The sequence below is a fragment of the Geotrypetes seraphini genome, chromosome 7, assembly GCF_902459505.1.
Source record: "Geotrypetes seraphini chromosome 7, aGeoSer1.1, whole genome shotgun sequence".
Taxonomy (NCBI): domain Eukaryota; kingdom Metazoa; phylum Chordata; class Amphibia; order Gymnophiona; family Dermophiidae; genus Geotrypetes; species Geotrypetes seraphini.
The window spans coordinates 74,071,046-74,096,765 of NC_047090.1; the positions used below are offsets into that span (position 1 = coordinate 74,071,046).

The 25,720-nt window shown below is 42.9% G+C and overlaps 1 protein-coding gene across 8 annotated transcripts in view; it reads right to left on the minus strand.

The window, feature by feature from the left end:
- LMNTD1 (lamin tail domain containing 1) overlaps window positions 1-25,720 on the minus strand; it is a 475,792-nt gene that overhangs the window by 145,648 nt on the left and 304,424 nt on the right. For all 8 annotated transcript variants that reach the window (XR_004540206.1, XM_033953392.1, XM_033953396.1 and 5 more), the window contains one exon: window positions 4,168-4,286. Coding sequence is in view for 7 of the 8 variants with exons in the window: in XM_033953392.1 (XP_033809283.1) it covers window positions 4,168-4,286 (119 nt within the window). In the remaining variant the exon portion in view is untranslated. The remainder of the gene's footprint in view (window positions 1-4,167; window positions 4,287-25,720) is intronic.

The following is a 25,720-nucleotide window of genomic DNA, read 5'->3' on the forward strand; positions in this document are numbered from 1 at the left end:
TAAATAAAATAAAATTTGAGTGGGGCAGGGTTGTGATGTCATACATATTTTATAAAAAAAATATGATTGCATGCATAAAGGGCCTGATTCTCAAAAGACGTGTCCCAATTGCAGGAGGCGGTAGGCATCCTACCACTGTCTGGTAGCCAATTGGGACACACTGTTTTTTTTTAAAAAAGTGTATGAGGCAGGACGCCTACATTGTAGGCCTCTGTTGCGCATCTACAGAGACGCGTACCCACATTTAAGTACACCCAAGGCAGGTCATGGGCGCTGTTTCACCCAGAAGTGGCCTTGGGTGGGCTTAAGCGTCAGTACGTGTCTCCGTAGATGCAAGACATATGCCTTAAATGTAGGCCTGCAAAATGCTGGGCTATATTTAAGGTGTCTGTCAGAGAAAGCACGTAGACATGATTCTGAATAGGACGCTGATGTGTGATTGACATGTGATCAGTGGCCACTTCATAGATAGTCACCAATACCGGCGTCCTATACAGAATCAGGCCCCCAAAGTGTACACAGAGGAGATAATTCTATAAGGAACTGCCTACAGTTAGGTAGCAAATATAGTACACATGCAAATGCCAGTATTCTAGTCATTTGCATTGCTATGTGAACATCTACACATGTAAACCATATTCTAGCTATGTCTGTACTTTGCACATGGTCATTCACAAGGACGAAGAGCATGGGTGGTTTAAACAAGGAAGTAGAGTGAATGACGTTGGTCTGATCCTCTGATTTGCTCTTTAAGTCACATGACCCTGGCGGTGCTCAGTTGTTTTAAGAACGCTGCGGCCATTTTCAAAACTTTGAGCCTTAATAAGCATTAGAAAGGAAAAAGGGTGAGTTCCTCTATACAGAGATCGTTGGACTGAACAATTTATTTATTTTTTTAGTTCATGCAATCTGTTTTTTATGAAGTCTTTTTTGCCTTAGCTGCGTTTAAAAATTTCTTTGTTTTTAGGGGGAAGCGAGCCTTTAAACGGCCCTGCTGGCGAAACATGATTGTGTCGGCTTGTTCATTCCCTCCCCGACGTGACCACAAAGCTAAGTTTGCTGATTACTAAAATAATAATTATTTTGAAGACAAAACCATTTAAGGATATTTATTGAAGATATGATGTAGTTTTAAGAATGGTTATGCACTTTCACTACTATCTAATAGAAATTAAAAAAATTAAAAAAAAAAAATCTGGGACTACTGATAAGACACTGTGGTATAGCATACAGCTATTCTGGTCCAACTAGTGTTACTTCTGATGTCCTACAAAAATAACGCTGTAATATTTTTGATCTGTTTACATAACCTATCTTATCTTATATAGAACATATTTTATTGGAGGGAATACATATGGAAGGATCTGTGCAGAAATGGCAGTACTATAGGTTGCTCTACAGTTATAAAGAGGAATAAACTATATAATCTTACTAGCAAAGCCTAAAAAATAGGTGGAGGGGCATAATCAAAAGAAAGATCTAAGTCCATTTTGAGCCTAAGTCGCAAGTCGCCCCAAAGTCAGACATAGGAAAAGGTCCATTTCTGAAAAATACATCCAGCATTTTTTCCCCCCCAAAATCGTCCAACTATACGTCCAGCCGTCTGATCATCCAGACTGCTAAGTCGTCCATCTTTATACCCCATTTTCATCCAAAAATTCGTCCAAGTCACAAACGCCTAGAAAAAGACCTTTTGGGCGCAGGAGGGGCCAGAAAAATGATGGACTGGACACTCAGACATGGCACCAGAGTAGTGGGGTACCTTATAGGGCACTGCTGTGAACTTCACAAATAGGGTCCCACATAAACATCTCACTACAGCTCCCTTATAGGTCATGATGAGCCCCCCAAAACACCCCCAGAATCTACTATACCCAACTATCTAGCACCCCAATAGCCCTTATGGCTGCAGGAACCACTTATATGGCAGTACAAAATGGTTTTGGGATTTTTTTTGGGGGGTGCACATTTTTCACCATGAATGCAGTGATTAGAGTGGCTTATGGGCCTGGGTCCTCCTCTTCATGGTTCACTAACCCACCCCCAAGACCACTTAAGCCACCTCTGTGCAGGGCAGGATTAATTTGTCGAGGGCCCCAAGGCACAGAAGTACATTGGGCCCCCTGCCCCCCCCCCACCCCACCATGCGCCCAGGCGGAAACAGGAAGCTGCGTCAGAGGGAAGCTTTGGGCAAGCAGCACCACTTGCACAATTACAATTCCCATTGCCTTTCTTACCCGTGTTGCTTGCTTGTCTTACTTTCCGTTGATGGGAGGGGCTGTATTGCCAATTGGGGGTGGCCCACATTGCCGATCGATGCTGGAGGGGTCCATCGCCGTTTGGAAAAAACAATGTTGATGCCCTCCTTCATCAGGCCCCCCTGACCATTTCGGGCCCTAGGCACGTGCCTACTTGGCCTATAGGTTAATCCTGCCCTGCCTCTGTGCAGCTGTACTAGGCTTTCCTATGCCAGGCTGCCAGGTGCTGATGTTTTTGAGGCAGATATGTAAAATTGTTATAATGATTTTTTGGGGGAGTGTGTGGGTATCTGTACTTTGTGTCTGCAGTCCTTATTTGGTCACTTTGAATACGTTCTGTGGACTTAGACCTGGTTTTAGATGGCCTAAGTCACAACGTCCAAGTTCCATCTTGGCAGTGTTGTAAAACTTTTGGTTATACATGCAGTACGATTAAGACTAGGATGGCCCATGTCTCGTCCAAATCCCGCCCTCGACACTCCTCCTGAAACGCCCCTTTTAGCTCTGGTCGTTCAGCAGGTCGTTTTTAAATACATCTAAAACCCGGTTCAATTATTGGCGCTTGGATGACTTGTGTTACTGATCGTCCAAGTGCCGATTTAGGCTGGTCTTTAGGTGTTTTTCTGTTTCAATTATGAGCCCCATAGATTATAACCAGAAAACAGGCTAAGCACATTTACAATTATATCAATAGAGACTGCACAAGTTTCTTCTGTGTTTTAAGCTATTTGGTGCAATCCCTTAGTGAGGGTGAAGGATTTTATGTTTGGCGAAGTCTGCTGATGGAGAATTAATGTTGCAGCCCTTGATAAAACTTAAGGTAAAAGAGCCGCTTTTGGGCGAGATAAAGAATACAACTGGACTTTGCTTTTTTTTTCAACTGTTATGGTTGTGAGTTGTGAATGATATGGGATTGTGTCTATGAAAACTGTGCTTAGACACATTTTTGCATTTTTTTTGAAGACTGCAATAGAGTGATATACTTAAAGTGGAATTTTTATGACCAATGACTGGAGAAGCTTATATATATATATATATATATATATATATATATATATATATAAATAAATTATATTCAGTCTCATGAAGTTGGGACTTGTTGGAGCAAGATATCTGAGGTCTTTTTTTCTCCACTATTTGAAACGTGTGCAGTCTCTATTGATACAATTGCTAATGTGCTTAGCCTAAGATCATATAGAAGTTGTGGGGATACTCCTCCTGGCAGTGAGGTTATATTAATCAATATTAAAGTGGGTAAATGCTTTTGCAAATTTCCTTTCCAGTGTTGAAAATGGAAACTATTTTCAGTTTGATTGCATAATTATGTTAATATTTCTTCCCTTCCCTTGTTTAGAAGCAGACTGAAAACCTCTTTTTGATACAGCCTTCAATCCTTAACCCTACTCTTCTGTCCTCCAACCCAGCTAGCTGATTAACTGTTCTGCTTAATTGCATCCATGACATCCTATTTGTCTTTGGGAAGCAGAGCTGAGCTTCTGATGTCATAATGGCTCTTCCACCAATAAGAGCCAATCTCATCAGTGATGTCACAATGGTTTGATTGTCCTGAACTCCCCTCAGCGCTCCAACCTAGCCATCTGATTAACCGTTCCCCTTAACTGTATCCATGACATCTTGTTTGTCTGTTTAGATTGTAAGCTCTTTTGAGCAGGGACTGTTTTCTTACTCTCTGTGACTCTGTACAGCGCTGTGTGCATCTGGTAGCGCTATAGAAATAATAATAATAATAATTAGTAGTAGTAGTAGTAGTAGTAGTAAATAGCTTAAAATACAATCAGCCTGTTGTGTAGGTACTGCTTATTATACTGCATGACCCTCTTTGGTCATGCACAGGTTGAGAATCATTTTTATATCCCATTCAAACTGACTTATAAATATTTTGTCTTACTGTTTTTCTTCTTCATCTAACATTGCTTTCAGTGACTCAATCTCATTATGTAGAGAAATACTTGTCTCTTGAAAAGTCTCTAGTTCTTTTATTTTTGTCAAAAGGATGTCTTGCATTTCCTGATAAAAATAAAAAAGGAAAAATTATACCATGAGTATTTTAGCATGCATCAAGGTTTAAAAAATGCACTTTTAAATATATAGATCAGTGCAATCAACTGCAGTCATATCACTAATCCGTTATCACAACTAGTTTCTAACCCAAGCCTGCCCCAGCCCATCCCTCATCTCAATTTATGTATGAACCTCTTATGTGTAAGTGTTATATGCTTTGGGAAGATTTAAACACACTACATCAAATGCTCACCTTGATTTATGCGGTATATAAATTTTTAAATAAATAAATAGATTTAATTATACAGTCATTTAATCCCCAAAAATGATCAGATTTGTTTAACATGATCTTCTGATGGTAAACACCCCTCAAAAACCAAGGTCCTCCAAAAACCAAGGACCCTGTAGTAGTACACTGGATTCAAGATGCATAATTTTCCTCTTAACTTTCCCACAACAGCTAAATTAGCTAGCTTGTATTTATGAGCCTTTTATGACAAGGGATAACAACTGCCCTTTTTCAGTCCTATAGAACTGGCAGTAGAATCAGTGGCGTAGTAAGGATGAGTGGCGCCCCTCCCCCATTCTCTTCCCTGCCCCTCCTGCTACACGCACGCCCCTGTCCCTTTCCCCGTACCTTTTTAACTTCTCTGGCATGAGCAGCATGTTCACCTTGGCTCGCCCTTTGACGTGGGTCCCAGAAGTGACGTCAGAAAACGCACTGATGCAGACGCAGGCAGCAACCTCACACCAGGGAAGTAAGGTACGAGGGAAGGCAAAGGGCGCGTTTGCGTTACAAGCGGGGGGAGAGTTTAGGATAGGAGGAGGGGGTGTTGTGTCCTTAGGAAGACTGCACCAGGGGCAGACTGCCGCACCCCCATTACTACGCCACTGAATAGAATCTTCACAATCTTTCTGAATTCCCTAGGATTTATCCCATATAACCCATATCTTGTCCGCTTCCAATTTTTCCAATGCTATGCATTCGAACCTTTTCTCTAAATAGAGCAATATCTATACCACTACAGTTTGTTCTTCTGCCAACTTTCAGTCATCCCTCCTTCTTTAGTGAATATTAACCAAATTTTATTTAGTGCTTCTGCATTTTCCATATCATCTTCTACATATAATTCCATAGAGAGGACCATTTTCGATATGTCTAAATTCCAATTTAGAAGTTTTGCGTAGCACACACAAAAATCTAGTACCAAACATGTTCATTTTCAAAACTGGAAAACATTTATCTTGGTTTGTTTTTGAAAATGACCATTTTTCAGATGTGCTTCTATCTTTTTTGAACCATTTTTAAAAAAACACATGTTCAAAAGAAAAATGCATTGGGATATAAGAGGTGCCATACAGACATCCCAGTGGGATACCCTAAGGGCCACTGCAGTGAATTTCACATGAAAAAGCCCTGGCATACATCTTACCTTAGACTCCTTGTAGTGTACTCATATGGTGAGCCCTCCAAAACCCACCCAAGACCTACTGGACCAAACTGTACACCACACCAATAATCCTTATGCTTTCAGGTGTCACTTTATGTAGGTACAATGGGATTTTGGTGGGTTATGGAAGGCTCCATAATAGGGTTACAATTGTAAAATCCGGACACCCTATATGTTCATGAAAAATTAAAGAAGTCACGCACTGTATTAACCCAACCACATCTCCATCTCTCTCCTCTTGTTCTCCCTTCAGATCTGGTGTCTTCCCCTCCCCCAATGCTCTGGTATATATATCTCTCTCTCTCCCTTTCCCTTCCTTTTCTTTTCTGTTCTTCCTTCTCAATTTGCTTTCCACCTCTTGTTTACTTTCTTACTTTCCAGTCCTCAATTTCCCTTTCATCGTGTCTATCTACAGCTTGCCACCTCTTTCCCTCACCCTTTCCAGTATTTCACTAACTCTATCCTCTTCCCCCAATCCAGCATGTGTCCTTTTTTCTTTATCCCCTCCTTTCATCCAATATGTGCTCTCTCTCTCTCCTCTCCACTTCCTTCCAAAGTCTGCTCCCCTCTCTCTCCTCTCCCCTCCCATCCAGCGTCTGTTCACCTTTCTCTCCTTCCCACTTCCCTTCAGTGTCTGTTCCTCCTCTCACTCTCCCCTTACAGCATCTGCTCCCCCTCTCTCTCTCCCCTCCCCACTTCCCCTCAGCATCTATTCCCCTCTCTCCCCTCCCCACTTCCATCCAGCATCAGTTCCTCCCTCTCTCTCCACGTCCGTTCAGCGTCTGCTCCCTTTTCTTTCCCTTCCTCACTTTCCCTTCCACTCTCCCCTCCCCTCTCTCTCCACTTCCCTTTAGTGCCACTCAACCTCTTCCCCTTGTTGGGCCATCTCCCTCCCTTCCCTTCACCTTCGCGGGCACTTTTCAGAGTTTTCTCTTTCTGAGGTGTCTGGACACAGCAACCTTTCCCACAAGTCTCGCATGACTGCTCTAAAACGTCTCCTCTGATGCACCTTCCTGTTTCTGCCTGGGTGGTTCGCGTCAGAGGAGAAGCTTTGGGGCAGTCGCGCGGGACATATGAGAACAGTTGCTGCGTCCGGACACCTCAGAAAGAGAAAACTCTGAAAAGCACCCGCGACGGTGAGGGGGAGAGAGATGGTTCAATGAGGGGAAGAGATCCTCAGATCAAGGGGCCCCCTGCAGCTGTGGGTCCAGGGCATCTGCCCTGTCTGCCCTCTCCTAACACCAGCTCTGCCTATGTTGGCCCTTTTGTGGCTCCCAGGGTGGGCCTACGAGCCTCTTCGAAGCTTCCTGAAGGCAAGGCAGCTCTGACACGGCAAATACTTTACTGTGGGGACAAGGCCATTCATCGCTCCATGGGGTGGTGAATGGGCTTGTTCCCATACCCACGGCAACCAGTGTTTTTTCTTCCTCATTCCTGTGGGTTACCGCTGCTACCCGCGGTTAGCCATGGGTAACAGTCACTGTGTCATTTTCTAGGTTAGATCAGTAGTTCTCAACCTAGTCCTTGGGACACACTAGCCAGTCAGGTTTTCAAGATATCCACAATGAATCTACATTATCATTCATACTAGGAGTTCACTAGAAAATCACTGCTTGTGTGTAGAAACTTTCCATTAAAAAAAGTGCATGATTCCACTCCTCATTCAAATATAAGTCCACTCTCATTCAAAATAATATTTTGAAAAAATGATTTAAAAAAAAATATCATGTACTCAGACCCATAAAAAAAAATGCCACATGGTAGGCAAGAGTTACCGTGGGACCATCATAGCCACATCAATGTCTCAACATATATAGACAGATATACACAATGTACTAATCTTTATAGTGTGACTGGCAGTTCTTCCACTTCACGGTTTGCCTTGCCACCTGGACATTAACACCTTTTTTTTAAACACACAATGAATATACATGAGATAAATTTGTATGCACTACTTCCTTTCAATGCAAATCTGACTGGCAGGGCATGTCCCAAGGCTAGGTTGAGAACCCCTGGTTTACATGAATGCAACAGTTTTTGTCACATCATGAAAAGAAAAGGGCCTATCGCATAGAAGTGTGCTCTGGGATGCCAATGGGTGCAGAACACTCCAATATTGAGCAAGCTCCTTCATTAAGTTCATAGAGGCGTAATTTGTATTATTTTTGCTCCTCTGATCATTTGGAATGTTAGCACTAATGGTACAGGAGATCTTTTTGTTCTCTGAGGGCTGTTAGGCACAAGACACATACGCACATAACACACACACGAGACACACAATTGCTGAAATGAAAGCAAATCGCTCTTACCAGGGAAGTCACCAACAGCTTCAGACCAGCTTGAAAAATTTGCATGGTAAGAGGTGGGTATTCTTTGCTGTGCTCATTCTTTGAAGTGCTCATTTTAGTACTAATGAGCTCATTGTATGCATTTGTATAGGATTCTTGGTGGCTGCTATAGTGATTGGTAAAAGTCCCCAAGATACATTCAGGAACAAAAATCCAGACCCATGGCCTTGCCCACAGGCCCATAGCATTCCACCCAGCCACACCCCATTACACCCGAGTTACACCCCATTCTGCCCCACCCGCCCTGCCCCCTTGGCCTGTTTGCTTGTTGGGACGGCATCTGCGCATGCGCCGGTGTGAAGTGATGACATCGCTCTTTGCTAGAAACTTTTCAAAATCCAGAAAAGTTCCGGGTTTTGAAAAGCTTTCCGGCTGGCTGGACATGTCCTCGAAAAGGAGGTCTCTTCTGGGAAATCTGGACGTCTGGTAACTCTACCCCAAGAGCCCTTTTATGCATTGGAGGCTGAGCTAACTTGCAAGTGACTGGTTACAACCAATCTTGCACAGCAAACTTTTGAGCATTGGGGCCTAAAATGTCAGATGAATTCTCCATGTCTTCTCACCATATTTATTCATTTACATATGTAGGCAATGTAGTATCATCTCTGAAAATATATCTCTCAGCCAGCAGAGGGCAGAGGCGTTCTTCCAAAAATATGTCTGAACTTTTGTGGAGGTTTGAGATTATTCTAACTCTAATGAATACATTGATAGGGAACTAGACTTAGGGTAATTTACTACTTATGATAGAAACTAGTATCATTCCATTCAGTAAAATTGCCCATCACTGCTGAATCACTTATTCTTACACTGAAAAAAAGATCATTAGGATAATACAGGAACATAGGCATGAATACAGACAATGCACTGTACTTTTCTTAGGAAGGAGATCTGTTCAGCAGTGCTAAATATACTCACTTTGCATACCCAGAAAGAATAATGTGTTACTGAAGAGAGTGTTTCAATACTTACATACATATGAGGAGCCGCTGAAAAGTTCTCAGCCTAACCAACAAAGTTGGGGCAGTCTCCTGGAGGAAAAAGTCCATAGTCTGTTATTGAGAAAGACACGGGGGAAGCCACTGCTTGCCCTGTATTGGCAGCATGGAATATTGCTGTATTGGTAGCATGGGTTTTGGCCAGCTACTAGTGACCTGGATTGGCCACCGTGAGAACAGGCTACTGGGCTTGATGAACCATTGGTCTGACCCAGTAAGGCTATTCTGACAAGGCAGTGGCTGCTGCCAGAAGGATTCTGGGCTGTATAAAGAGAGGCGTAGTCAGTAGAAGGAAGAAGGTGTTGATGCCCCTGTACAGGTCATTGGTGAGGCCCTACTTGGAGTATTGTGTTCAGTTTTGGAGACCGTATCTGGCGAAAGACGTAAGAAGACTTGAGGCGGTCCAGAGGAGGGCGACGAAAATGATAGGAGGCTTGCGCCAGAAGACGTATGAGGAGAGACTGGAAGCCCTGAATATGTATACCCTAGAGGAAAGGAGAGACGGGGAGATATGATTCAGACGTTCAAATACTTAAAGGGTATTAACGTAGAACAAAATCTTTTCCAGAGAAAGGAAAATGGTAAAACCAGAGGACATAATTTGAGGTTGAGGGGTGGTAGATTCAGGGGCAATGTTAGGAAATTCTATTTTACGGAGAGGGTGGTGGATGCCTGGAATGCGCTCCCGAGAGAGGTGGTGGAGAGTAAAACTGTGACTGAGTTCAAAGAAGCGTGGGATGAACACAGAAGATTTAGAATCAGAAAATAATATTAAATATTGAACTAAGGCCAGTTACTGGGCAGACTTGCACGGTCTGTGTCTGTGTATGGCCGTTTGGTAGAGGATGGGCAGGGGAGGGCTTCAATGGCTGGGAGGGTGTAGATGGGCTGGAGTAAGTCTTAACAGAGATTTCGGCAGTTGGAACCCAAGCATAGTACCGGGTAAAGCTTTGGATTCTTGCCCAGAAATAGCTAAGAAGAAAAAAAAAAAAATAAAAAAATTTAAATTGAATCAGGTTGGGCAGACTGGATGGACCATTCGGGTCTTTATCTGCCGTCATCTACTATGTTACTATGTTACTATGTTACTATGTTACTATCTTATGTTCTCCAGTGAGGGCTATACATTAGTCCAGTGATTTTCTATTTTTTTCTTCTTCCATTGTAAAAATAAGAAATTAAAAAAGTGGAAAATCGCTGGACTAAGAGGAAGATTCTCAAAACTGACTGGTAAAATCTGGCGAGTTGATGTAGTGGCCATAGTGGGAGCAATTTTTATTTTACGGGCAATTCTCAGCATAAGAGCATGCAAATTTTATGCACACTATTTGTGGAATAAAGGAGTGCTAAAGGAGGACAAAGCCATCGCCGATAAACTGAACACATTTTTTGCGTCTGTATTTACCAAAGAGGACATACCAGAACCTGACAGGTGAAGACGGGAAACTGACAAGGTTGACAATTAGTCTAGAAGAAGTATGCAAGCAGATTGATAGGCTTAAGAGTGACAAATCCCCAGGACCAAATGGCATCCATCCGAGGGTCATTAAGGAACTGAAAGGGACTATAGCTGAACTGCTTCAACTAATAGCCAATCTGTTGATTAGATCGGGAAGGATTCTGGAAGACTGGAAGGTGGCGAATGTTACGCCAATCTTCAAAAAAGGTTCGAGAGGAGATCTGGGAAACTACAGACCGGTGAGTCTGACTTTGGTACCGGGAAAGATGATAGAGGCGCTGATAAAAGACCGCATCATTGATCACCTTGACGGGCACAAACTGATGAGGACCAGTCAGCACGGCTTCAGCAAAGTACGATCTTGCATGACGAACTTGCTGCACTTCTTCGAGGGGGTAAACATGCAGATAGACAAGGGAGACCCGGTCGACATTGTATTTCTGGATTTTCAGAAGGCGTTTGACAAGGTTCCGCACGAACGACTACTTTGAAAAATTTAGCCATGGAATAGAGGGTGAAATACTCAGGTGGATTAAAAACTGGCTAGCAGATAGGAAACAGAGAGTGGGGGTAAATAGACAATACTCAGACTGGAAGAATGTCATCAGTGGGGTGCCGCAGAGCTCGGTACTTGGACCTGTGCTCTTCAACATATTCATAAACGATCTGGGCTTAGGCCCTTTCCCAGTGCATCCTGAGATGCGCAGGGGAGGGGAAAGCCCTCCACTTTGAAGAGGCGGGCCTGCCGGCTGGCGGGAGTACGCTTTGGCTGGCTTAAGCTAAAGGTACGGGAATGGGGGTTGTTGTGGGGATGGGGAGTTGATGGGAGACGGGGGACCCCGATGGCAGGAAGGAGTAGGCATTCCTCCTGCTGGGGGTGTCAGGTGTTTGTTGGGGGGGGGTAACAGCTGGAGATAGTGGGCATCCCTTCTGCTGGGGGTGTCGGTGGGATGTTGGGGTGTTGTAAGGGGGTGTGTGGCAGTGGCAGGGATGGGAAGGAGTGGGCATCCCTCCTGCCGGGGGTGTTAGGAGCTGGTTTAGCGACCATTGTTAAAGGCTCAGTAAGTTTTGAGAATCTTCTCCTAAGTGTATACCCTTGATGGAGACTGTCCCAACTTTGTTGGTTGGGCTGAGAAAATGTGTGTGTGTATGTCTATCTATCTATCTATCTATCAAGAGAGAAAGAGCCTTTTTTATATTATTTTTTATATAATATCTAGAGTTATTATAATATAACAAAAATTTGACTAGTCTATAATGTCAAAAAATGTGTTTATGCCACTTTTAAGGGTCACATTTGTTAGGCCTAATTCAGAACATTACCTGAAGTTTGTACAACAAAGCTAATTCACTCCATGTAGCTATACACCACTGCTTTGCAGAGGTCATGGTAGTGAAAAAGTACAGAACATGTGACATATTTCACAACACCTGTACTGTACATGTATGTGTCTAGTAAAACTGGCATCTCTCTACCCGCCGCCAAAGATGCCTGAACAGTGGAACAAACATATAGAAGGTAAACTCGAATCTCACACCATACCGTCATGGTACACCTACAATCCTGAAAGGTCTGAAAGAATGCCAAACTTGCAGAAACCGGGTTCCTATAGGCAAACACATGCATTCCTGTCCCACAATTACAGTAATCAGTGGCCATGAGGCACTTAGCTGTGGAAGCGCCTGCAGGGAAAAGTGTGTACCCGGGATCCGGTGGCAGCAATAGATGTGCAGTGCACAAAATATACAATGCTGTCTGTACAGTGTCATCCGAACAGTCTCCAGGAGAAGTGGTAAATGTTGATATCTGCACAGCACATAAACAGCCTTTCCTGGCAATGCCTAAGAATACATGTGAGCCTGGTCCTACAATATATACAGCACCCATTATCGGGTCCTGTCACATGCACTTGGAAGATGGAGGCCATAAGGCAGCATAGTTTTTCAGGGAATACTCATGTTTCAAAATGAGGCGCACCTCATCAGAGAAGGCAGGTTGCAAGTCCACCAAGCATGAGCAAGAAAGATCTTGGAGGAGAACTAGAAAATACTGGCAAGGTAAGGACCTACTACTACTTATCACATATATAGTGCTGAAAGGCGTACACAGTGTTGCGCATTTTGACATTTATAAACAGTCCCTGCTCGGAAGAGCTTACAATTAGAAAACGACACGGGGACAAATTTTTTCCCGTCCCCGTGGGAACTCATTTTCCCGTCCCTGCAAGTTCTTTTCCTGCCCCTGCCCCATTCCTGCAAGCTCCGTCCTCATCTGTGCAAGCCTCAAATACTTTAAAATCATAAGTGTTTGAGGCTTGTGCCGTTAAGGCAAAGCTTTTAGGAATGGGGCAGGGAGAGGGACAGCAACAAAACTCATAGGGATGGGGAAATTGAGGTCCTATGGGGACAAATTTGTCCGTCATTCTCTACTTACAATCTAACTTGGACAGACAGATATGACATATAGGACTGGGGATGCAGAACCAACCCATGGTGAAAGGCCGACGTCCATTTTTCTGGAGACCATATCCTCTTTTCACCAATCCCATGCAGTGGTGTAGCAAGGGAAGCTGGCACCTGGGGGTAATATAAGGAGGGACAGAGAGATGCATACAGCAAGATATATATGCTTTTTTTGTGTGTGTCCCCAACCCTATAAAAGTATGATGCATGTATTCCATACTTTTTTTTTTTTTTTAACTTCCACCTCTCATGCAATTGGCAGCTCTAGACCTGCCGGTATACACTTTTAACACTAAATTTTGGAGCATTAAAGATTTTGTGAATCACCCTGCAATGTCTGGGCATTGCACGCAGTGCTCAGTTTAATATTAATGAGCTTGTTGTACTATATTTCCATATTATTCTTGGAGGCTGCTACAGGGTACGGAAAAGACCACGCAGAGCCATTTTGTGCATTGGACACCAAAATGCTTGTATGCTACACCGGTTGGAACTGGTTTAGCGATGAACGTTAAAGGCACAGTAAGTTTAGAGCATTGGGGCCTGAGTCTGTTGTTTATTTACCTGAATTCTCTTTTCCAGCATCTTTCTGTTATAATTTGGTTTGTTTGATCTGATGTCTCCAGATTGCAAAGGAGGTGTGAATTCTTTTGAAGATCCAGCTCTTGGAGACAACTGTCTAGTCCTAAAACATCTAAACTACGCTCACACAGTAGGAGACATGCAGTCTTCCTGACCTGACATCATCAAGGGTCAGACTTGTAATATGTCCCAGAGGCCCTGAATAGCACAATGTCCCTCCTTGAGGGCGGCAATCCAGTCGGGTTTTCAGGATTTCCACAATGAATATGCATTGAAAGCAGTGCATGCACATAGATCTCATGCATATTCATTGGGGAAATCCTGGAAACCCGACTGGATTGCGGCCCTCATGGAGGTACTTTGAGACCCCTGGTCTATGGTTACTAAATATCTGGATTTCCCCGGACATGTCTTCCTTTTGAGGACATGGCTGGGGATCCGGACGGCTTTTCAAAACCTGGCACATTGTCCGGGTTTTGAAAAGCTTCTGGCAATGAGCAATATCGGGACGGAATTCGTGCATACGCGTGATGTCATCGCGTCACATCAGCACATGTGTGGATGCCGTCTGACATCGCTCATTGCTCAAGCAGGCTGAGGGGGTGTGGCCAACTGGACCGGGGCAGGCCTGGGGGTGGGGTCATGGTCTGGATTTTCCGTTTGGAAAATCTGGTAACCCTAACTATGTCATACTGGAGAGCCACCCCCTCTTGCGCTTGCTCAGTTGAATTGGCACTTCTAGTTGAACTGAGCATGCATGGGGGAGGGGCAATGCTAGTGTCAGCAGCTGTAACAGCACTGCTGACTGCCACAGGGATGAGACTGCTTGTTGTAACTCCAGAGAGGCCTCTTCAGCTGAAGGAGATCACGAATCTCTGCCAGTCAAGGTATTCATTTTTACTACTTTGGGGGGGAGGGGGAGTGGAGGACAGAGAAGAAATACGTAGGTCATGGACACCCAGTCCACCCCCAGATCCACCCAAATGTTGAGGTCTGGCTATGCTACTGGAATATCGGTCCCTTATTGCTTGGTGGTGGGCATAAAAGCCAGATCTGTGGGTGCTGTGTATGCATCTTCTGAGGCATAAGGTTTTTGTTTCAGCTATGCACTGTTAAGTAAATTGCCTGACTTTACCTTGGAAATAAACAGTTGAAAATACAGAGAAACAAGAGTTTTCTTGTGGAGGTTGAAGTATAGGGCTTAAACTGTCTGATAAGTTTCAAATTTATTTAAAATTTCTTATACCGCCTAATCAAACCTTCTAGGCCAGGGCCGCAATCCAGTCGGGTTTTCAGGATTTCTCCAATGAATATGCACTGAAAGCAGTGCATGCACATAGATCTCATGCATATTCATTGGGGAAATCCTGAAAACCCGATTGGATTGCGGCCCTCAAGGAGGGACTTTGAGATCCCTGTTCTAGGCGGTGTACAATAATGTTAAAACTGTCTATTAACTAAAATACAGTTTAAAAACACACAACACTAGGGCAAATTCTAACTTTAAAAAGACTAATAAACTAAAAAAATTTTGTATGGGTGCCATTTTAATAATAGCAAGGAGTCGGATAAGTGCCTGACCCTTTCTAGAGGAGGCCAAATCAGTCTGAATTAAATGTAGCTGTTTACACAAGAAGAAGACTGAAGCACCCCTCTAAGACATATACCTCCCCCCTTTACAAAGTCAAGATAATGGCTGCCGCTCAGCAAATGCTCCAACACCCATTAAATCCCTATGGGGGTTGGAGTGATTACCGTGGCTTTGTAATATGAGCCCCATAGTTTGCCATTCACGATAGAGGAACTCTGCTTTGGTACATGAATACCAAGGCGTAATTCTGTACTTTCTGCTTGGAAAGCCTGATTTAGGTGAAATGAAAGCAGTAACAGCCCCAGTCCAGTGCCAGAAAGCGTATCATTCCTCCTCCATTAACAATCTCCGCTACACAAAAACAGTGGTAAAACAATCAGTGGCACTTTTCCTGGCTTAAATTGAAGCAATTGCCTACCTAGAAGAGATTAAAATGACTTTAGAAACAACTGACTCTGACTTGCTTCAGTGGACTAATGTGACAAAAAAAACATGGTACAAATCCACACTATTGGATGCTCTGCCCCCTCTGTCCCTCTTAGTACGTCACTGCCAGCATCTCTTTGGGCACGATTTATAGAATTCTCCCCATTGTGATTATAAGAACATAAGAATAGCCTTACTGGGTCAGACCAATGGTCCATCAAGCCCAGTAGCATATTCTCACGGTGGCCAATCCAGGTCACTAGTACCTGGCCAAAACCCAAGAAGTAGCTATATTCGATGCTACCGATCAAGGGCAAGCAGTGGCTTCCCCCATGTCTTTCTCAATAACAGACTATGGACATTTCCTCCAGGAATTTGCCCAAACCTTTCTTAAAACCAGCTATACTATCCGCTCTCACCACAACCTCTGGCAATGCATTCCAGAGCTTAACTATTCTTTGAGTGAAAAAAATTTCCTCCTATTGGTTTTAAAAGTATTTCCCTGTAATTTCATCGAGTGTCCCCTAGTCTTTGTAATTTTTGATGGAGTGAAAAATTGATCCACTTGTACCCGTTCTACTCCACTCAGGATTTTGTAGACTTCAATCATATCTCCCCTCAGCTGTCTCTTTTCCAAAGTGCCCTAACCTTTTTAGTCTTTCCTCATACGAGAGGAGTCCCATCCCCTTTATCATCTTGGTCGCTCTTCTTTGAACCTTTCCTAGCACCATTATATCTTTCTTGAGATAAGGAGACCAGAATTGAACGCAATACTCCAGATGAGGTCGCATCATGGAGTGATACAAGGGCATTATAATATTCTTAGTCTTGTAAATCATCCCTTTTTTAATCATTCCTAGTATCCTGTTTGCTTTTTTGGTTGCCGCCACACATTGGGTCGCCGCCACACCCAGATTCTTTTCTTGGGCGCTAACCACCAAGGTGGACCCTAGTATCTGGTAACTGTGATTCGGGTTATTCTTCCTAATGTGCATCACTTTGCATCTGTCCACATTAAATTTCATCTGCCACTTGGACGCTGCCAAGTAATTTTCTACAGGAGAGTTTTTTTCTGTCTCAAACTTGAGCGAATCAAGCCCACATTTACAATCTAAAATTGGGTAGGAGGGTAAAGTACTCAGGTTTAAGCCACAAATAATGGAAATGGCTGTGTTATATCTAATGAGAAACTGCTTGATTTTTCATGGCTGCAACAATCATTTGGCATTTTAAAGTCTCAACAGTATAGGTGGTTGCAGTTGAAGCAGGCTATTCAGAGTGGGTTCCCTGAGTGGAAAAACTTATTACAGCTTGCAGATCCTTTGCTACCAGACAGATCTAGTAGGGCATCAGGCTGCCCAGTGGTACAAATTGATTTCTGAATTCTTAAATAAGAAGTCAAAAAATTATCTTAGAGATATTTGGAGCATCGAGATAAAACAGTATATTTCTGTGTCTCATTGGCCACAAATTTGGACTTGGAGGTTGAAATGGACAGAGTCAGCATCTATGAGACAAACATGGTTATTTTTATTGCATAGGATTTTTTGGACCCCAGTTTGTTTACAAAAATTAGACAGTTCTAAGTCTAATAGATGCTGGCATTGTCATAGTGATATAGGGACTCTGGATCATCTGTTATATTTTTGTCCATTGATACTTAGTTTCTGGAAATCAATTTGGGGACAAATAAATCTCATTCTTGAGTTATCTGTTCTCTTAACCTATGAAGCCATAATTTGTGGTACGTTGCTACATGTTAAGCCTACTTTAGATAAATACAAAAGTCGACTTTTCCTGATCATGACGGGAATAGCTGTTCAAATGGTCACACATAATTGGAAGAACCATGACTGGATCAATTATACTTTTTGGCGGGTAAATGTGTGTACCACATATAAATATGAAAGAATGATTGTGGAACGTTTAGGGACTAGTAAGTCATTTAATAAAGTGTGGCGTCCACTGAATGCATTTGTTGCATTACAGTAAGGGTCATGTATCTTTCTTTTTCATTAGATTTACATCCATCCAGGGAGGGTGGGTGGGTGGGAGTAGGGGAATGTATTTTGAGGAGTTAAATTACTTAATTATAATATTGTAATTACATTATAAGCATTGTTGTACTAATAATTGAGATATGAATGGGAGAAAATGAATGTTTAATGTACTATCTGTGTAGTTAATAGTGCATTTTATGCAGTTTTATATGTTCAGTCAATTGTATTGCACTATCAAAGTTTGAAAATCAATAAAGATTAAAAAAAAAAAAAAAAAAAAAGAAATGGCTGTGGATTTGAGTTTCCAGCTTTTGCATTTGTCTAACCTCTAGTCTAGACTATGCTTTCAGATGCCAGAGAATATCATGAATGATAAATATAAAAAGGCCCTTCTAGACTGTTTGGGTGCATATCATTTTTATGGCAAATAAAGAGAATCTCCCCTTGCACCTCCCCTCACCTCTCGCTCACACCATTTTTCAATCTTGCCTTACTACAATTTGCTGTGACATTCTTTTTGTGAGCGAGCAGAGACAGCAGTGCCAGTTCCTGAGGAAGGGTTTTTTTGAACCTTTGAAATGGAGCCCTGTCGGACAATATGAGCATGCAGTTGTTCTGAACTTCGCCCTTTTTGCAATTTTCTTGCCTGTCCAGCTTTTTTGAATTTTTGTTTGGCTTGGATGAGCTCTGGCCGCTGTGCACCCTTGGGTCAGGGGGAAGAAACTGCCTGACACGTTATTTATATTTATATTACAGTATATTATTATTATTATTGTTTCGCTATTTAGTACATGTGTTTAGTGCACTTGAAAATTTATAAAAATTTAGGATCGTCCTAGGATGTTTCACACGCTAGCACCCTGTTGGTTGTATGATTGTATCAGCTGAGCATTAGGGTTGGTGTTTCCCCATTGGGGGCTGTGGGATTGAGGACTTTCCCATTCACACAAAAATTTACGTGCAATTCATGTCAGAACTGTCTCTGCCCCCCCTCCTTTGGGTGAGGGGAGACTCTATTTGCTGTTATTATTGTACTCCTCCATTGGGTTCTTTGTATCTAAAATCTATCATTTTATGGAGCATGTCACAGACCCTAGTTGAATCCTAAATTCCTCCTAACATCGACACAAATTGGAATTACTTTTCATGATACTTTTTTTTTTGCAGCAACATAAAAAACTAATAGTGACCTTACGTTTTGTCCCCTGGAGTACATGCAAATCAGAAACCTTGAGATGTGATCTGTTTAATGAGAAAAGCAATAATGTTAGCATTCACATGCGGGCATAATTACTTTGCAGTGCAGTGAAGAAAGTCATTGCTAATCCTTCCAGTAACCAGAACGGCATGTGCTCCCCTAACCAGAAAGGGTAAATGCTGTCTTGCTCAGCAGGGTTTCTGAGACATGGCTTCATCTGTCTTTTTCCTAATTCTCGTTTTGTGTAGGCTAGGGCATACACTATAAGGGAAAGGGAAGTTAGTTCACAATCTAATTTGAAAAAGATGACAAAAGCACAGAATACGATGTTGCTTTAAAAAAAGCATTTACCATGATCATGTTCTTGGATCAGATGTTGACTTTGAATGAAAGCGTTCAGCTGACAACAAGCATAAGGGCTGAAATCAGGGGTATGAACTGGACAATGTTTTGCTTTGTTTAGGCCCCCTTTTATCAAGCCTTGTAAGGGTTTTGATTTTTTTTTTAATCGCGGGTCGCTGTGATAAAAGCTCCGATACTCATAGGAATTCTATGAGTGCCAGAGCAGTTTGGAGCATTCATTGTGCCAGCTGGCGCTAAAAAGCATTTTTGTGGTTTGTTATGTCATATCTGCTTCCTTTTATATGTGTTGCTATAATAAGTTTTTTGATTTGGGTTGTCAAATTATCAAGAGGGCACCCAATTTTTTGTTATATTGTTTTAGACTGTTTTATTATATTGTAAACTGCTGTAAAACTATTGTGAAAATAAATGAATATAAATCAACTGAAATTAATTCACTGAAGCTTAGTACATGCTATTGATGTAAACAAAAATAATTTCAATGATTTGGGGGTCACAGCGCAGTCCAGCCGTTCCTGAAGAAGGGGGTGTTCACCCCCGAAACGGAGTCCCATCGGACGAACTTGACATCTGCTGGCTGTCTTTTTCCACGGAGAAGCTAAGTACTTCCGGTTGGTTTTTTGCTCTTTTGGATATGGACGCTTGAACTTTATACTTTGGCCCCCTGGATAAGGGGTAGAGACAATTGTAGTGAATGGTAGAGTGTGTTTTTTTGATTTATATATATATTTTTTCACACTCAGCACTGTTGGGTGCACTTTGATCACTTAAATTAGCACGGAGAGAGCCCAGGGATGTTTCACAGTTAACACTCTTCTGGGTGTAAGCCAGTGACAGCCATTACTTCTGGGAGTTTCCAGTGGGTGGCTGTGTGACTGAGGGCTCTCCCGAGCACACAAAATTTATTAGCAGATTGTTTTGAGAGTAGATTTACCATTCTTGTTCTTGTCTCTCCCCCTTATCTAGTTTTACTTCTTGGGGTTTGGGAGGTTTTTGCTTTTTCTATGTTCGGCGGAACACGCTTGAGCCTTTTTCCTTACCTATGGTGAAGCGCAAGTCTAAGACCCGGGTTTACCCTTCTGAACCCAGGCTGCTACAACTATTCAGCCTGATGGATGCGTTCGTTGAGCGTGGGCCTGGAGGAGATCCAGATGGAAAGTCCTCGGCGCGAGATGGGGCATATCGGAGAGCCCCAGCACCTCTTTCAAGGAGACCAGTCTCTCGCCGGAGGAGCATAATACTCCAGAGCAGCCACTCCCCCGATGAGTGCAGCAGGATGTGGGGAGTGAGGGGAGCATAGCAGCAACCTCCAAAAGCTGCGAAGAAGATCAAGAAGAAGAAGAACTTGTGATTAGGAGACTGTCAACTGCTTCCTTTTTACAACCGATGTCGCGAGGCAAACAGCCTGGCAGAGGAACTAGCAAGTACCGGCACTGACTAATGTTCAACCAGGTACTGTGAATTTAAATGACCTGAAATTTTACTTTTACTGTGGCACTCTTGGAAAAGCCTACAGTAATTGACTTAAATTCTATATGGGAAGCAATTGCCACATTACAGCTTTACCTGGGGACTCAATTTCAAACGTTTTCCACTCATTGTTCTGCTATATTAACTGAGACATTAACTTTGCAACAAAAGGTGGACAAATTAGAGGAAAAAAATCAACTGAACATGAGAAAAAAATTGGATATTCTTGGAGCACAAAATCAGCTCCTAATGAAAGAAAATGGTAATATTAATTTCAAGATGGAAATTTTGAAAATATTACACGGAGACAAAATTTAAGGTTGATTAATTTTCCTCAATTAATAACTACTTCACTAATAGATATGTTTAAACGATATCTTTCAGAGATTCTGAAAATCCCACAGAACTCTTTTCCACCTATTTCCAAAATTTATTATATTTCCTTGGGAAAGAAGAAAACTCTGGAAGATCACCAGGACCGGAATTAGATCTATTGGACTTGACAAACTTAATAGAAAAATCAGATTCAGAATAGAGAATGACACGGGGAAAAAAATCTGTCCCCGTCACCGCCCCGTCCCCAGCCCACCATCCTCTGCACCGCCCCGTCACCGCCGTTCCCTTCACCGCCCCATCACCGTCACCGCCATCCCTTTCACCGCCCCGTCACCGCCACTGCCATCCCATTCACCGCCGCATCCATATAAGCCTTAGTACTGTAATATTTAGCTTATTCCTTTCTTATAAATCAAAGTTCCTCTGCTGAACTAGAGAAAGAAATGTTCAGCTGGCAGGGCTTTGTTTATAAATTTTTATCAACACAACTAATATACTACTTTATACTAAAGCAAAAAATAAATAAATAAATATAATTTTTTTTTTCTACCTTTGTTGTCTGGTTTCTGCTTTCCACATCTTCTCATTCAATTCCTTCCATCCACTGTGTGTCTTCTCTCTGCGTCTTCCATTTGCTGTTACTGTGCCTCTCCCTTCACCCCCCCCAATTGGTCTAGCACCCATCTTCTTCCCTCCGCTCCCCCAAAGTCTGGCATCTGTCTTCTTCCCACTCTGTCTTCCACATTTCCCTTCAGGGTCTGTTCCTCTCCACCCTCCTTCAATGTCTGTCCTATTCCTTTCCACCACCACCCTTCCCTCCCCCCTTTACCATCTGTTCCTTTCTACCATCCTTCAGCTCCTCTCGCGTGGCCTATCTATCTACCTTCCTCCCTCTTATTTTCATGGCACGTTACAATGTAATTTGTGCAAGCCACTGCAGCCTGCGAGCTCGGTCCCTGTCCCATCCCCACAAACCATCTCGCTTCTGTGCTCCTATTTTCCCCATTTCTAATATCTCCCCTATGTATCTGCCATTGCCCCCCTCCCGTGTCCATATACCGTCCCCATGGCATGTCCCCTTTATGTCTCTGTCCCTATACCCCATGCACATAATTTCCCCTCTCTCTGTTACCTTCCTGTGTCCAGATTTCCCCTATCTTCCTCTTCCATACCAGTGTGTCTCTTCTTTTCAACCCCATCTAGCTTTTTTCCCTCTTTCTTCCCCCCCCCCTGCTTCTAGCATCTGGCTCACCTGCCTGTCCTTCCCTTTCTTTCCTGCTGTGGGTTTTTCTTTCCATCTTCATCCCCTTGGCCCAGAATCCTTTTCCCTTTCACTCCCTCCTTCCAGTTTGAGCCGGGAACACGTGCGATCGCATGGTTCCCGCCTGCCCAATCGATCCTAGTGTTTAGCCAGCTCTCTCCCTTCTCCTCACCTTAGTTTGCAGGCTTTCTTTTTCGGCGACCTGCACGCTTTCCCAAAGAGCCTCGCGGCTGCTCAGTGTTCAATCTTCTGCTCTGCTGCAACTTCCTGTTTCCGGTTGATCAGAGCAGAAGATCGAAACTGAGCAGCAGCGGGTGCGCGGCTCTTTGATAGCGTGTGGGTCGCCGAAAAAGAAAACCTACAAACTAAGGTGAGGAGAAGGGAGAGAGCTGGCTAAACACTAGGATTGATTGGGCAGGCGGGTGTGGGCTGCGGGGACTGCGCGATCCTTCATGCCTCACTGCGGGGACAAGACCATTCACCGCTCCATGGGGTGGTGAATGGCCTTGTCCCTGTCCCCGCAGCGACTGCTAGTTTTCATTCCCCGTTTCGGTGGGTTACCTGCGGCTAAACGCGGTGGCCGCGGGTAAACCGCCACCGTGTTATTCTCTAATTCAGAACAGATTACATTAGCTACATTATTTGTCCAACTAACTTTAGATTCAGATAGAGATTGGTTATTGAAGCTGTTTTTTTTAAATACAAAGATGTTTTGTTTCTGAATCAAAAAAAAGAGAAAAGAATGTATCCTGATGTATCTAAATTAACTGAAAAAAGAAGGAAACAATTTTTGCTTTTGAGACCCCAGGTTCTGAAACTGGGAGCTACTTTTGTATTAAGGTTCCCTTGCAAATGTTTGATTAATTTCAAGGGTGCCAGATACACTTTTTTTTATTTTACACAGTTGACGAGATTTATTCTAGAAAATGAGGTGAGGTCTGCAAGCACCCCTGTCAATATTCAGGAATGAATGCTCAAGAAGTTTAGTTTAGGTCCGTTTCAGGCTGCCATTATTTTCCTTAATAAATGAGGGAATAAAATAGTCTTTGATCTTTTTGGAACTCCTCCTCTATATTGTTGTGGACTAACAAACAGTTGAAACTTATCTAATTTACCTTGTTATTATATTTCCTTTTTATTGGCATTAGTTGGATACTGTTGATTTCATATGATTATTATTGTCATAAAAAATTGAAACTTAATAAAGATTTAAAGTTAAAAAGAAAAGAACCCCATTCAATAATAGGACAGACCCCCAAAATAACCCACCCCACAATCTCCAAACATTAAAATTAAAACAGAAGTAAGACCTATGCTCCACATCACTCACTATCCTCCATATGCTGACCTTCCAGTAAAGAGACTCCGAAAGCCTGACTGAAAAAATAAGCCTTTAGCTGTTTCCTGGAGCGAAATAAAGATTGCTCTCCGTGCAAGTCCCCTGATAAAGTATTCCACAATATAGGGGAAAAAGCACAAAATGCTCCTCTATGTATTGCTTCCAATCATGTATTTTGAACTGCTGGAACCCGGAGCAACAGAGCTGAACTTGACCGTAAATTCTGTGTTGGCATATGAGAGAAAACCAATTTGCTCAATGTTATCAGCTGCCTAGTGTAAATTAACTTATAGGTTATTATCAAAATCCTATCTATGATGTGAATCGTGCCACCATAGGCACTTTAGGCTGCTTAATGCCACTTCTGGCATTAACTTATTCATACATAAGTACCTCAAAAGCCAAATTGAACTACCTTTTTTGAGACCTCAGTGGTGTTGCTACGTGTAGTATAGTTCACTACACGTAGCAACAACACTGAGGTCTCAAAAAAGATAGTTCAATTTGTCTTTCGAGGAGCTTATGTATGAATAAGTTGATATGTGGTCAACCTCAAAATAATCTGAAAACTTCTTGTATTAGCCATGCCCACAGTGGCGTTAGACGGCCTACAGCACCTACAAAGGTGCGATTTCAGTGCCAATTTTTTAGGCACCCACCAGTTAAAAACATCGTTTTAATGGTGTTTTTTTTAAAACTGAGTTTGGGTACCTATCATTGCCACATTTCTTTCTGTCTTCCTGTCCCCCCCTTTCTTTCTTTCTTTTTCCTTTCTTTCTTTCTGTCTCCCTGCTCCCCCTTTCTTTCTGTCTCCCTTCCTGCTCCCAAGCCACTGCCGCTGCCATCAGGGAACAGGTCTCCAAACCACCGCTGCCCCAAGCTCTCCCTGCTTCCCCACACAGAAGTGTCGGGCCAACCAGATTTCCTCTCCCCGTCATTTCTGAAGTCGGAGAGGAAGTTCCGGGCTAGTCAGAATTGACGTTGGGTGGGGGAAGTTGGTTGGCTCAGTGCTTTTGAGTCAGGAAGCAAGTAGAACGCAACGGCAATGCGATCGACTAGCGTTGCCTTTGCGATCTGCCGTCGATCACGATCAACCTTTTGGGCACCCCTGATTTAGATAATCTGGGCTTGAGAATTTCCACATGAATTTGAAAAGAGTATATGGCCATCGGAAGGGCATAGGTGGGTCAAGGGTAGTCTTTTAAAATGCGCGCAGGGTTAAAGAATAGATCCACGCCCCATATGTGAGTCGGAATTTATACCTGACATTCAGTTGGTGTAACTCCTCATGCCCAAAGTTGAGGGTTGATCCTGATTCTTTGCACTATTCTATAAATGGTATGGAACACCCATTATAGAATATCGTTCAGTGCTGATTCTTTTGGGTGCTGAATTTTGAGCACCATTTATGGAATCCAGCCCTAAATGTCACAACCTCTGGGGGAAGAGAAAGCAGCTCTACCAGTGAGCCAAACCATCAGTGGGCCTCTCACAATATGTGATTGTGCAAAAAAAAAAAAAAAAATGAATTACACAATAAATTAAATATTGAAATGCTGAAATATAGTCCAGTTCGCTATAATTTTTCTTCAAGTGGCTGCTGTCCATTTGTCTTTTGTCCTCTCTCCTATCTATTCCCTCACTACACCTGCCTCTCACATAATTATCATTTCTTTTAGCTCTTTTGTGCCTCTTTCTCACCCTTCTCCTCTTTACTTTTCAGCTACCTATCATGTTTCCATATTCTTTCACACATTAGCTCTCCCATTCCCCATCTCACTCCTTTCTCAACCCTCCATTCCCTTTCAGCTTTAATTTACTCCCCCATTACTACATTCTATGCTCTGTAATCACTACCTCTTATTCTTTTCCTTGCCAGCCCTCTCCTCCCCCTCCTGTCCTCTCCAATAGGGTTCCATCATTCCCAGTGTCTTCCTCCTTTCACCCTTCTAGCCCAGCATCTGTTCTCTTTTCCTTCCCTTTCTACCCTCGTAACTTGACAGCTCCCTGTCCCTTCTCTTTTCCTCTCCCATCCCTCATTCCTATTGTCCAGCATCTATCAATCCATCACTCCCTTCTGTTCCAGGATCCGACATATCCCTCTTTCTCCTCTCTTTACCTGCTGTGTTTCTCTTTTTCCCTCTCATACACCTCA